Source organism: Callorhinus ursinus, unplaced genomic scaffold (assembly GCF_003265705.2).
Source record: "Callorhinus ursinus isolate GAN/ISIS: 27379988/994484 unplaced genomic scaffold, GSC_fseal_2.0 scaffold86, whole genome shotgun sequence".
Classification (NCBI taxonomy): Eukaryota; Metazoa; Chordata; class Mammalia; order Carnivora; family Otariidae; genus Callorhinus; species Callorhinus ursinus.
In genome coordinates, this window is record NW_027397148.1 from 1057620 (window position 1) to 1072410 (window position 14791).

At 40.1% G+C, this 14791-nt stretch overlaps 1 protein-coding gene across 11 annotated transcripts in view; it reads right to left on the bottom strand.

Annotated features, from left to right (window-relative positions):
- Window positions 1–689: 689 nt before the first annotated feature.
- CEP192 (centrosomal protein 192) overlaps window positions 690–14791 on the bottom strand; it is a 146337-nt gene continuing 132235 nt past the window's right edge. For 6 of the 11 annotated variants that reach the window (XM_025865172.2, XM_073888048.1, XM_073888044.1 and 3 more), the window contains 5 exons: window positions 12934–13053; window positions 12369–12490; window positions 9553–9682; window positions 9002–9060; window positions 690–1128 (listed from right to left, as the gene is read on the bottom strand). In XM_025865172.2, the coding sequence (XP_025720957.1) occupies window positions 987–1128; window positions 9002–9060; window positions 9553–9682; window positions 12369–12490; window positions 12934–13053 (573 nt within the window). In that variant the 3' untranslated portion in view covers window positions 690–986. The other 5 variants (XM_073888046.1, XM_073888045.1, XM_073888049.1 and 2 more) reach the window with 4 other exon arrangements.

Here is a 14791-nt window from a genome sequence, read left to right on the forward strand (position 1 = left end):
CGTTTGTTTTTCTAGCTCCAGCTCACCATAACTGGTTCCAAACTGTTGTAGATTGAGGCCATCAAGGAAACTTTTTGTATGTTCCATGGTCTTTCTGCACCATCAATAATATGGAGCCACTACACAACTGCTCACAATCCGGGATTTTGCTGCTCCAAACAAGGCTGTCAGCTGGGCTCAGGAAACCTTAACAGGGGACTTAATAGTAATGATTGAGAAGCAATTCATAATCATGTTCTTCCCGGACAGAACCAGGTTAACAGTGTCACACCTTTTCCACCTCACAGCTCAAGATGCCAGAACAGGGCACTTCTGCCCCCTCAGCGACTCACTGCCTCTCCACCAGCACCTGCTTGTGGAGCATTCCTTCTACGCAGGGTTCTGGAGCAGCTGTCCCGTTTAGCTTTAATGACAATAAATGCCATTTTAAAATACATCAACCTCTCCAATGTATTTGCAGAGAATATGAATTCCCCTACTTTGGAGAAAAACAATTTCTTTAAAAGTACACTTCCTTTCTAGTCTGGGCAATTAGCTAAAAGACAGAAGGACCAGAGAAGGAATTTCTTAGAGGAAAGGAAGCTATGTAATGAAGGAAAAATCACAAAACAGACCCAGCAGCTTGAGAAAATAATTAGCAGAATAAAGCAATATTCTGATTTCTGTAAGACATCATATAAAAAGACAGGTTCAGTAGAAATTAAATTTATTTCTGGATATACCACATTAAAATATATGCCGTATTTATTCAGAGTATCATAATCAATGCAAAAATAGAATTCTCTTCTCCCCTGTAAAGTTAAGTACAATACTGTAGGCTACATACATGATATTTTAGTCCGGTCTTCAGTATTAGCTTCTCAAGACAAACAAAAATCTAGTTATACATATCAAATCAATCTTACAAAATATATACAAAAGAATATCGTAGTGTAAAAAAATGAACCAAAATATAACTTATGTAATTTACTTTACACAAAATGTATCTAGTTAATTTTTTCAAGAGCTTCACCCATTAGTCGAATAGCGACACTCTTGCCTTCATCTGTTTGAATAAGCAGCAAAGCTTCAAATTTGCCCACTGACTTTGGTCTGAACTGCACAGGCATGTTGATGTAATGCTGCGCCCTGTAAAGAGAAAGGAAAGGTCACTGGCCTGATGCTACAACAAGCAAGTGCATCACCTGCCACAATAATAATAAACACGATGTATGGCAGAGAACACAGTCGATCTTCACGAAAGAATTTAATATTGTTACATTCAGCTTAAATTTGGTTCTCATTTCTTTGATGCCATTATTTAATAAGAAACTGGCACAGAGGAAAGGAAAATCTAAAACTGGATTCAAATTAATATTGCACAGGGACGCCTGGGTGGCCCAGTTGTTAGGCGTCTGCTTTCAGCTGGGGTCATGTTCCCGGGATTCTGGAATCGAGCCCCTCATTGGGCTCCCTGGTCGGCGGAAAGCCTGCTTCTCCTTCTCCCACTCCCCCTGCTTGTGTTCCCTATCTCTCTGTGTCTCTCTCTGTCAAATAAATAATAAAATCTTAAAATAAAACAAAACAAAAACAAATAGTATTGCATATACATTCCTGGCTATCCAAAAAAATAGGAGAAGGGAAATGAGAGGTCTGTTCTATTGTGTATGGAACTGTGTGTTCTGTCTGCAGAGGTGGGTGAGAGAACACCTGACATATCCTGCCCATCTTCCTCCAGCAGGCATACTCAACTGGGAAGGATATTAAACCAACCTGTCCCATGCCCATCAGTAACAGGGCAGGACTGTACAGGTTCTGCTCCAGTATTGTTAAGAACTTTTATAAAAAATTTTCTTGAAAATTTATTTTCAGATTATGTTTGACCCTTCAACAACACAGGTTTGAACTGAGCAGGTCCACTTACCTGCAGATTTTTTTTTCTTCAAAAAGTGTAGTACTATAAATAGAATTTTTCTCTTATGATTTTCTTGATCACATTTTCTTTTCTCTGCCTTACTTTATTGTATAAATATAGTACATAATACATATACAAAAATATCTTAATTGTTTATTATTGGCAAGGCTTCTGGTCAACAGTAGACCATTACAAGTTAAGTTTTGGGGGAGTCAAAAGTAATACACAGGGCGCCTGGGTGGTTCAGTTGGTTAAGCGACTGTCTTCGGCTCAGGTCATGATCCTGGAGTCCCAGGATCGAGTCCCGCATCGGGCTCCCTGCTCAGCGGGGAGTCTGCTTCTCCCTCTGACCCTCCCCCCTCTCATGTGCTCTCTCTCTCTTTCTCTCTCTCAAATAAATAAGTAATATCTAAAAAAAAAAAAAAAAGTAATACACAGATTTCCTACTGCATGGAAGTCGATGCCCCTAACCCTCGCATTGTTCAAGGGTCAACTATATACAGAGGCAGGTAATGAGCGCCCTGTGCTTAAAACTATTATGCTGGGGGTGCCCGAGTGGCTCAGTTGGTTGAGCATCTTCCGCTTGGTTTTGGCTCAGGTCATGATCTCCGGGTCATGAGATCGAACCCCGTGTCAGGCTCTATACTTGGCGTGGAATCTGCTTGAGATTCTGATACTCTCCATCTCTCTTTGCCCCTTTCCCTGCTTACACGTGCTCTCTCTCTCTGAAAAATAAGTCTTTAAAAAAAAGAAGTATGATGTTGGGAGATTTCTATTCATAAAACTAGGTCCCAAGAGCTTCATAAATATACCTTTATTCCCGTGGTGAATGAGACCACATATACTTTATCATAGCCTATGTGATGTCACTGACTTTTAGTTTTAATTGTCTTAAGTGAAAATTTATAGCTTTTAGACTTTCCTCAGGGGAAGGTACTTCATCCCTGAGTCTCATCTATTAACTACATGTTTTAAAGTTTAACAATCAGAACTGATAGATGCTTTTGTTTCCAATATATTTCCTGATAAAACTCAGTAAACAGTGTTAGCTTTTGGGTGTACAACTGCACTGGGCTAGGAATTTAGAAAACAGTTTTTAGTATTTCAAAGCCCTTACCCTGGATATAACTGGTAAGGCAGAATTTAAAAAATGTGTGCATGCACACACACATACACTCAGTTTTTAAAAGTCTGGGTTATTTTCCCCAAATGCATTATACCCTAATTTCCTGTATCAAAGCTAATGTGCCTTTTTAAAAAATGGTACCTAGTCCTTAGCACTGAAAAACTACTATTTTATCTTTCATGTTAGCATTTCAGAATTCCAGAAAAATGTACATTTGCCAACTTAAGAGACTTTATAACTTACGAATTACTAAAAGTAATAAAGTACCCTGAAATAAATCTGACAGATCCACCATTAACAAATTTTAATATGGAACATAGAACTGTTCCATATTCAACTGAGAACATGTTTTTAAAAATGTATTATGATAAACATTTGTATCATTTGCTTTAGATTTACAGGTACTCTGAATAAATTAGAATGTAATTTAGAAAGAACTGTGAATATCATTCTCAATGGGGAAAAGATGAGAGCCTTTCCCTTAAGATCAGGAACACAACAAGGATGCCCACTCTCACCACTATGTTCAACATAGTACTAGAAGTCCTAGCAACAGCAATCAGACAACAAAAAGAAATAAAAGGTATTCAACTTGGCAAAGAAGAAGTCAAACTCTCTTCACAGATGACATGATACTTTATGTGGAAAATCCAAAGACTCCACCCCCAAATTACTAGAACTCATACAGCAATTCAGTAATGTGGCAGGATACAAAATCAATGCACAGAAATCAGTTGCTTTCTAATACACTAACAATGCAACTGTAGAAAGAGAAATTAGAGAAACGATTCCATTTACAATAGCACCAAAAACCATAAGATACCTCAGAATAAACCTAACCAAAGAGGTAAAGGATCTATACTCTAGGAACTACAGAACACTCATGAAAGAAATTGAAGAAGACACAGAAAGATGTAAAAACAGTCCATGCTCATGGATCGGAAGGATAAACATTGTTAAAGTGTCTACGCTGCCCAGAGCAATCTATGCCTTCAATGCCATCCCGATCAAAATTCCAATGACATTTTTCAAAGTGCTGGAACTAACAATCCTAAAATTTGTATGGAATCAGAAAAGACCCCAAATCGGCAAGGTAATGTTGAAAAAGAAAAACAAACCTAGGGGCATCACGTTGCCCGATTTTAAGCTATATTACAAAGCAGTGATCACCAAGTCAGCATGGTACTGGCACAAAAACAGACATATAGACCAATGGAACAGAATAGAGAGCCCAGATATGGACCCTCAACTCTATGGTCAAATAATCTTTGACAAAGCAGGAAAAAATATGCAATGGAAAAGACAGTCTCTTCAATAAATGGTGCTGGGAAAATTGGGCAGCTATATACAGAAGAATGAAACTCGACCATTCTCTAACACCATACACAAAGATAAACTCAAAATGGATTAAAGACCTCAATGTGAGACAGGAATCCATCAAAATCCTAGAGAAGAACATAGGCAGTAACCTCTTCAACATCAGCCACAGCAACTTCTTTCAAGATACATCTCCAAAAGCAAGTGAAACAAAAGCAAAAAATGAACTTTTGGGACTTCATCAAGATAAAAAGCTTCTGCACAGCAAAGGAAACAGTCAATAAAACAAAGAAGCAACCCACAGAATGGGAGAAGGTATTTGCAAATAACACTACAGACAAAGGGCTGATATCCAAGATCTATAAAGAACTTCTCAAACTCAACACCCACAAAACAGATAATCAAGTCAAAAAATAGGCAGAAGACATGAACAGACACTTCTCAAAAGAAGACATACAAATGGCTAACAGACACATGAAAAATGTTCATCATCATTAGCGATCAGGGAAATTCAAATCAAAACCACACTGAGATACAAAAACTGACAAAGGCAAGAAACAACAAATATTGGAGAGGTTGTGGAGAAAGGGGAACCCTCTTACACTGTTGGTGGGAATGCAAGTTGGTACAGTCACTTTGGAAAACAGTGTGGCAGTTCCTCAAAAAAATAAAAAGAGAGCTACCCTATGACCCAGTGATTGCACTACTGGGTATTTACCCCAAAGACACAGATGTAGTGAAAAGAAGGGCCACATGCACCCGAATGTTCATAGCAGCAATGTCCGCAACAGCCAAACTGTGGAAAGAGCCGAGATGCCCTTCAACAGACAAATGGATAAAGATGTGGTCCATATATACAATGGACTATTACTCAGCCATCAGAAAGGATGATTACCCAACTTTTACATCCACATGGATGGGACTGGAGGAGATTATGCTAAGTGAAATAAGTCAAGCAGAGAAAGTCAATTATCATACGGTTTCACTTATTTGTGGAACATAAGGAACAGCATGGAGGACATGAGGAGAAGGAAGGGAAAACTGAAGGGGGAGGAAATCGGAGGGAGAGATGAACCATGAGAGACTATGGACTCTGGGAAACAAACAGGGTTTTAGAGGGGAGGGCAGTGGGGGGATGGGTTAGCCCGGTGATGGGTATTAAGGAGGGCACGTACTGCATGGAGCACTGGGTGTTATACGAGAACAATGGATCGTGGAACACTACATCAAAAACTAATGATGTACTGTGTGGTGACTAACATAATAAATAAAATTAAAAAAATATAACTGTGCAATTTAACACAGCTCTAGAATGCTACAAGATGGATATATTTAACATAGTACATGTACTATTACTATAAAACTGCTTTAACCTCTCTTTCTCTCTCCTCTACACACACACACACGCTTAAAAGGGAAAAGGTAAGAGTAAAGTATGCTGAACCCAGAGGACAGGTCTAGTTCAAAATCCCTTACTAGCTGAGGAGTAACGTTAGAGAGCAAAGACGCAGCCGAGAGTGAGGCAGTGTTTGAGGAAGACTGCTCTAGACCACCTCCTTAACTACATGCCCCCATCTACAGAACGGACAAAGTCTCTAAACCAGATTTCCTTCTTTTTTTTTTTTTTTTTAATTGTAAAGGAATACTCTGCAGGAAAAAAGTAGCCCGTTAGCACAGCTGAGGTACCATCATTATCAAAGAAATTGAAAAGAAGTGACAAACTCCTTGGTTCCTGTGTGTTGGTAAGAAGTAATGACAGCTCAGTGACAGCACTGTCCCTGGCTGTGACTTTGGCTGAGAAGCGTCCTTCCCTATGGAATGACACAGCAGGGTCTGGCAGCTCAGCAGCAGGAGGCTCAGAGGCGGGGTGCATGCAGACGTGGGCATGGGACACCGGAGATGCGCTACTATAACGTCTCAGCAGATTAGACTTGAATAAAACAATAGGCTAACAGAAGAATGCTTTTCAGGGCTAAGTGGGAACATAAATGAATTCTTTTTACAGAGATAGGGCAGAAAGGATACCTAGAGCCCCCAAAACAAACTTTACAAAAAAATGGATAATCAGGGTTTCCTTTTCCCTAATACCTTCTTTATAATCTATTCCTTTCAGAGGGCTATATCCCCAACATACATCCATGCTCCCCACCTCTGAACCAGGCAAAACCCCTGTGGCCTCTGGGGGAAGCTCTCCTATTTATGTGGCAGTCAGTTTATATCCCAAAGGCCTCGGGCCACTTTCACGTTTCAGTGCAAGAACTACCCAGAGCAGCCCCATCAGGCCTCACAACTGCCCTACTTGAAGTAAGGCACGGATTACCTCATGTACCCTACAGATGCCTCTGAAGTCACATTATTACTCTGGAAGGCTGGAATTCATGGTGTCATAGAGCAGAGAGTGATCTAATGAACAAAAACATCACTAATGAAAAGCTGGGAACTGCTTCTCAGATTCTCAGAACAGATTTTGTTCAGCTGCCAAGCAAGCTAACCGTTGCTCTCAACCAGCATTTGTAGTTCATGAGTCCCTGTCCAAAGTCAAAGTGGGATAAATACAAAAGCACTCAACACTTACAAGAACAGGCAGCACTATTTCAGTTTTGTGGTAAAAATTTTCAAGTGAGATACTGTGGCAAAGTTTTGCTTCTTCTCCAAAGTTGAAAGAAGTCATTCTTACGGAGTACAAAGAAACCAGCTTTTCTGCCTAACTTTCTGTAAACTTTCAGCCTATGGAGGGGTCTTGAGAGAAGTTTTCTATGACCCGGGGTTTACTTCACTTGGTCTTCTTACTCATGTATTTAGCAGTGCCCACCTACTATAACAAACAGTCTAACAACACCAGTCCTAAATCAGTAGAGCAAAGCCTCATTAATTGGAGGCCCGCAGGCTGCTGGGAGTCAGGGACTCAGAGTGCAGAAGCCAAAAGACGTGCAGTTAGTAGCTTTTTAAAACTTAGGCCTTTCTCTTCCATGTGGCTGTTGAAGGGATTAAAGGGAAAGCACAGACACAAAACTGTGGTGTTCCATTCTAATCCATGGGGTTGGTCCCGATGGACCCCGCCAGTAAGGCCGGCTGAAAGGACGGTGTTGTCAGTACTGCCGAAGATGCTACCGCCTGCTGAGTGCCTCCTAGGGCTAGGCACGCACACCTGCACATCGTTTACGTCCTTCTCCTAAGGAGTCCATGCTGCCAGGAGCGTTGTCATCTCTCTTTCACAGACCAGGAAACTGAGGCTTAGAGAGATGAGGTCTATGATAACTTTCCAGCTACACTCATTGTTTAATTTGCACAGTTTATGCTCGAGGTCAGTCCCTGGGAGGCAAAGGAAGCGCTGGGCCCTCAAGTACATGAAGATCAGGTTTTACAGGGTGGAGGCTCGGAGGGGATGTGGAAGAGATGAAGAGAGAAAAGAGAAAGCGGCGAGGGAACGGGCCTCCCCCCAGAGCCTCTTTTCAGTATCTAGAGATACGGGTAACCTTCCAGAGTATGGCTCTGCTAGTCTTAGTGCCTCAGAGGCAGTCCTAGAATGTTTACAGGGTGGTCCAAGTTTTCATGGAACAGAACATGTTTTTAGAATCACCTAATACTAAAATAAAAGTTTATAGTTAATTAAATGGCTTAATTAAAAATTCAAAGATGGAGATAAAATTATTCTTCAGTGTTAAGTCTGATAGAACCCTACTATTAAAATTCTAAATAACAGTGACAACCCAGTTTGAGATTTCAATCTAAATATATATCATATAAAAAAAAAACAAATGTAGATCATACGGAAAACAAAAAGTAGCAAGGATGACAAGAAAACAAGGCCCTGGTTTAAGAAGAATAGGGTATTTCGGGGCGCCTGGGTGGCTCAATCGGTTAAGCATCTGCCTTTGGTTCAGGTCATGATCCCAAAGCCCCATATCAGGCTCCCTGCTCAGCGGGGAGCCTGCTTCTCCCTCTCCCTCTCCCCCTCCCCCCAGCTTGTGCTCTGTCTCTCACTCTCTCTCAAATAATTAAAAAAAAAAAAAAAGTACAGGGTATTTGAAGAATGAAACTGGAAAAATATCATATTAAAGTTTTCCCAATTAATCTGGGAAGGTTTTTGTCCCTAATTATTGAAAATTTAACTCCCTGATCCTTAGCACAGTGAAAATAACATTTAAAGAAGAAATTATTCTAGGGGTGCCTGGGTGGCTCAGTCATCAGGCGTCTGCCAGGGTCCTGGGATCGAGCCCCGCATCGGGCTCCCTGCTCAGTGGGAAGCCTGCTTCTCCCTCTCCCACGCTCCTTGCTTTTGTTCTCTGTCAAATAAATAAATAAAATCTTAAAAAAAAAGAAGAAATTATTCTAAATCACAAGATAATTAATGTTCTATGTATTTATGTGACGGGCAAAATACCTGGTAACAGGAATCACATGCTAAATCCAAAACCTCTCACAAAATTTGGGTTGCTAGATAGTAAAGCACACTTGTGGGCAGTCAGGAAATGCTTTCCTGGCAGGTTCATCAGCTCTTTTTTAATTGACAAGGAAGGCTCTGTGGTGCTGGTGATGGAGATGAGGGGCTATAATGGAGGTGGGGAGAGTTCACAAGTCTCAACTCCCAGGAGAAATCCTGAAGTCCTGAAAACAGTCCTGCACATCTACGATGAGAATATTTTGATTTATGATAAACTCACCTCAAAGAATATTTTGAATGTTTGACGTAGAAAGGCTCTCTGGGACTTAAAAACTTGAGCTGGAATTTAATATGAAACACTTTATTAAGTTATGCAAGTTAAGGTATTTGAGCATACTTTAAAACATACCATGCGTTTCTTTAATTAAAGGTACTTAGTAAATTTAAGTATAGCCACAAAATTAGGTAAGACAATAAATGCTCATGGAAACACATTTAAAATAATTCTAATATGAATTTACTCTAGTTCTGACTAGAGTAAATGTTATCCAGAAATATGCTGGTGTGATGGTACAGAAGAATAAGACAATTCAGAAAAAATTTAAAAATGAAAATATGAAAACAAATGCCAAATATTTTCAATTTTCAGATAAAGGGTCATGAACTTCCCATGAGCTTCTTTTCAAATACAGTATAAAGCATTTAAAAAATTAACTCAATATTATAACAAGTATTATTTATAAAACAAGCTTCTAAATTATCAGGAAAATATTTATCAAATAGTTGAATACATCCGCTTTCCCAAAACCCCCAGTACTATTTCCAACTTACGGAGTGCATAATGAAAGAATTATTTCGCAAGTTGACTTTCAATGTCCTTGATTCCCCAACCCTAGTAGGCAGAAACCGATACACATCTTCTGGGGCATAAACTCCGCGGTGTGTCAAGTCAAGCTGTCTGCTTTGGAAACAGGTCTAAAAGTCAACTATTTAAAATCCAGAGTAATTTAAACAATTTATATATATTCAACAAGGAAGTGTTTTGTGTTTTGATTTGTATTTTCTCTCACAACTCAGCTGGAAACTAGTTCTGTAATGGCAACTTCATTAATCTGTATCAAGACAGAACGCCCGACACAGTACTCTGATAACGTGCAGGGTCAGCTGCTACATGGGACAGGACACAGATGACAGCACCACCTCTGCCCCTTTCTCCCTGGGGACTGGCTCTCCACTTGCCTCACACCCCCTGTGCATGCAGGTGCTCCTGTCACCTTAGTTCACTTCACTGGATGATCTCCATTTTTCGGGAAAGACTACCCTGACGGTGGGACACAAGCTCTGGCTTCTCAGCAGCATTTGATGGCAGTGACCTTGATGCCAGGCTCAGTCTGTGCAGGCTCATCCCCACTCCCTCACCCCAATGCTGCTGTCCCCTGTGGCTTGGCCCCGGACATCCCTAACTGCTCTAGCCACAGTCTCCCTAGGCAATCCCAGCTCGATGCTCCAGCAACCCCACCCATGTGACTCCCAGATATTCATTCTCAGCTCACACGGAACATTTGGGCAACATGCCTATCACCACACAGTGATCTGGCGCCACAAATACAGACTAAACCTGGGATCCTTCTTCTCAGACCTGACCCTCCACTTGTACTTCTGTCTGGGAGCCAACTTTGACTCCCTTTCTCTCTGAAGCCCCCTTACTCAACCCATTCACTAGGTCCTTCAAATTTCCTTCCTATATACCTCTCAGATCTATCCATTTCTCATCATCTTCCTTGACACTGCTTTAGTCCTGGACTACTTAAAAATAGCTTCTGATGAGGCGCCTGGGTGGCTCAGTCGTTAAGCATCTGCCTTCAGCTCAGGTGGTGATCTCAGGGTCCTGGGATAAAGCCCCGCATCGGGCTCCCTGCTCGGTGGGAAGCGTGCTTCTCCCTCTCCCACTCCCCCTGCTTGTGTTCCCTCTCTCGCTGGGTCTCTGTCAAATAAATAAGAAAAATAAAAAAAAAAAAAAAAAAAGCTTCTGACTTGTTTTACCGTATCTACTCTTGCCTCCTAATCACACCATACCACAGCCAGAGGATTTTTCTATAAATACTCAAATCTGATTACGTCACTCATGGCTTCCAACAGCTTCCCAGATAAACCCCAAATTAACATGTGACATGAGAGGCCCTGCACAGTCTAACTCTCCCCACCAGCCCTCTGGCCTCACCTCACACTACTCTCCCTCCCTCTGGGCTCTAGGCCTCTATGTTGCCTTTGGTTCCTCAAGGGCCAACAATCCCCACTGCCTGGTCTTACAGGGCCAGGAACTTTTCCTATGCTCGTCACCTCCGTCATTTCCACTCATCCTCCTCAACTTAAAGGTCCCATTTCAGGGAGGCTCTTGCCGGGTAGCACACATCAAACTCCCTCTGTCATGTTTCCCATGTTTCCCGTTTATTTCCTTCCAGTCCTTTCCACGGGTTGTAACCAAGCCATTTGTGATGTGGCTCCTTCTCTGGGAGATAAAGCCCCTGGAGGCAAGGATTAGGGCAGTTCTGCCTCCGCTACCTGGCACATGATGTGCGCTCCGTAAAGAGGAGATGAACAAATGAGTAAGTAGCATCAAAAGAGTGTAGTTAGAACACATAATCTTTAAAGGAGCCTCATTTCTTACAAAATGCATTATTTATTCCCATTAGAAAATAAATGACAACATGTGTATTAAATTTAGCAGGTATTTTAACATACATTTTTCTTACAACTGTCTTCCTCCAGAACAAAGTTAGATCTAAACATTAATTAATTAAGGATTGCAAGAAACATATTTATTAGGTAAAATACTTAAATACTATAATTAGAGCTGTGTAAGCTGCTGGTATAAAAAACACATTTTAAGAAGTTTTTAAGGGGTGCCTGGCTGGCTCAGTCAGAGGAGCATGCGTGACTCTCGATCTTGGGGTCGTGGGTTCAAGCCCCACACTGGGTGCAGAGATTACTAAAAAATATAATAAACTATTAAAAAAATAAAAATTAAAAAGTTTTTAAGAATCTACTTTCATACAGTGTTTTTGGGAACATAAAATGGTACGGTCACTTTGGTTAAACTATTCGGCAGTTTGTTTTAAAGTTAAACACATGCTTACCATATGACCCAGCAATTCTACTCTTCAGGTATTTTTATCCAAAAGAAATTTAAAAATATGTCCACAAAAATACACATACACTAGTGTTCATAGCACCTTCACTTATAATGGCTCCAAATGAGAAGCCACCCAAATGTCACCAGGAAAATGAATCAACTGTGATATGTTCACATAAAGCAATACTCAACAATGAAAAGGACAAACTACATATATACTCTATAACACAAATGAATCCCAAAAACATGTGTGGTGAAAGAAGCCAGACTCAAGGAGTGTGTATGTGTATGAAATTCAACAAAACTAACCCATGGCAATAGATCAGAATAAATCTGGGGTGAGGGCGGGGCTGACTGCAAAGGGATATGTAAGAGCTTTCTGGGTGAGAGAAATATTCTCTATTTTGATTGGAGTGGTAGCAATGCATGTAGGTCACTGAGCATTTTACTGAATGTAATTATATCTCAATAAAGTACTAGAAAAAACGTCGTAAGAATGACAAAACCAACATACCCTGGTATGGGAGCAGAAGCGTCTGATACAGCTTGTCTTCGGGGCTTAACTAAATTATCTAGTTTAATGAGGGAGTTTGTGGAAATTTGTGAACTTCCAGACTCATTTTCTGCTTTGACACTCTGTATAAAAAACAAAAAAAAATCACAGGGTAGGGGAAGGAAAAATAAATACTCTTGGAAAATATGTTGAATTCTATTAGTTCCTTCATAGTTTTTAAAAGAAAACTTAAGATTTTTAAATTCCCTAAATTGCATCCTTCCATTTCTTACTGTTCAGCTTCTTTTACACACACACGCACATGCACACACACATGCACACACACACAATCTTACCTAATCAAGTCAAACACAGATTTCATAGAGCCAAACCCAGACTTCAAACATGCCAATCAATAAAACCAAATGAGAAAATTAAGATTACAGGGCCAGACAACAGAATTAATGAAATTAGAATAATACCAGGAAAATAGTCTGCATTTTCAGGACAGTTTTCCATGTCAGTTTCACTCAATGTTTTTAATATAGACACACAATAATTTACTTAAGTTCAGCGTAATACTCACTTGTCCAGAGAGTTGAAATCTCAGGGTATGTTTCATGTGGGGCTCTTTAAGGGGGTGACACTCAACATCCCAAAACTGAGCATAATCCCCTCTATCCCTGGGCAAAAAAGTGATGGAGACCTACAAAACAACACATCCAGGGAAGAAATTTAGACACTAAGCCTCACATACGATATAGTTGGTATATGGTTTAGCACTGGCTAGTTTTGCCACTAACTGAAAAGGAATTTGAACAATTCTTTTGGTAGAAAATTATACCAGATTCAAGATAACACTTTTCTTTAGGGCTCTATGTAACATATTCCTCAAAATGCAAATGCTATTTACATTACCAAAAAATTCTAGAGCTGTCAAGTACAAGATCTAAATGAGGAAGGTCAACCCCAGAAACACAATCCAGTCTTTCATTGCAATGCTTATAGAACCCTCTGCTGGCCACGCAGTAAAGGCCCGAGGCCTGAAACCAGTTACACCGACCACACTCCTCAAAGTTATATATGTGAACTGTATGGGTACAACCTGTAAAAAGCTCAGTAATGAGAAAGTTGTCGTATTTAAAAATAGTATTTTATAAAGTTTACCAGTGTTAAGTGTTTCCTTTGGAATTCTTTGGAATTTAGTGTTAAAAATACTATTAGCTACATTAACCACTAATCAGTATCTCTGAGTCTGGACTTAACATTAAAACTGTTAAATGACCCAATTTCTGTCAATACAGAACATAAACAATGCAGCCAGCAAGTCTTAGGGTGTGGAGGCAAAGGCAGGATACTCATGGAGGAGACGTGGTCATAAAGATTAGGGAATTACACTGTTAAAGAGGGTGTGGACACTGCGAAGATCAAGGAAAAAAAAATGAAAAAAACAACCATGTCCTAAATGGTGAAACTCTACGAATTATCTGGAACCACTGGGCATTACAGTACCATGTACTCTACAAATCCCACCAAACACTGTCTTCCAACACCAAAAATAAACAAAGAGGAGGGGACAACCTACTAGTACTGTATGTGACACACAGTAGACACATAATAGGAACTTTAACATTCATTAGCTCATTTAATCCCATTCAAACTGACCAATGTTTCAGAATATTACTATGTACATCTCTTACTGTAAGAAACGGGTAACTAACCAACTAATGTTTTCTTCCTTCTGGATCACTATTACATACATCAACAGTGGTGCTTTTGGGGGAGTACTTCCCTAAATGGTCCCAGAAGGATGTGCCTTGCTTTCTTCTCCCCTAACATAAATTAAGTACTCAGGTCTGGAATTCAACTGACAAATGTGACCTGACAGTGGGGTAAGCAATGAGTTCAGTCCAAGATATGCAGTGATGAACACAAAAAGATCAAAGATCTCACAGAGGTTTCATTTCTATGTTAGGTACTGTGTGAAAGGAGAAATTCCCAGGAGACAATCTAGTCCTGCATCCTTGTTTTTCTATTTTCAAAGTTTCACTGAGATAGAACTCATATACGATACAATTTACCCACTTCAAGTGTAGTCAGGGGTTTTTAGTATATTTCCAGAATGTGCAACCACCACCACAATCTGATTTTAAAGTATTTTCAACAATCCAAAAAAAACCCAGCCCCATACCATCAGCAGTCATTCCCCACTCCCCACCTTCACTCCCAGCCCCAACAACCACATACCTACTTTCTGTCTCTACAGATTTACCTATTTTACACATTTCACACAAATTGAGTCATATAATATATGGCCTTTTGTGTCTGGATTGTTTCACTTAGCATGTTTTCAAGGTTCATGTGGTAGCATGTTATTAGTACTTCATTCCTTTTTATTGCCAAGTAATATTTCATTGTATGGGTATACATTTTGTTTATCCATC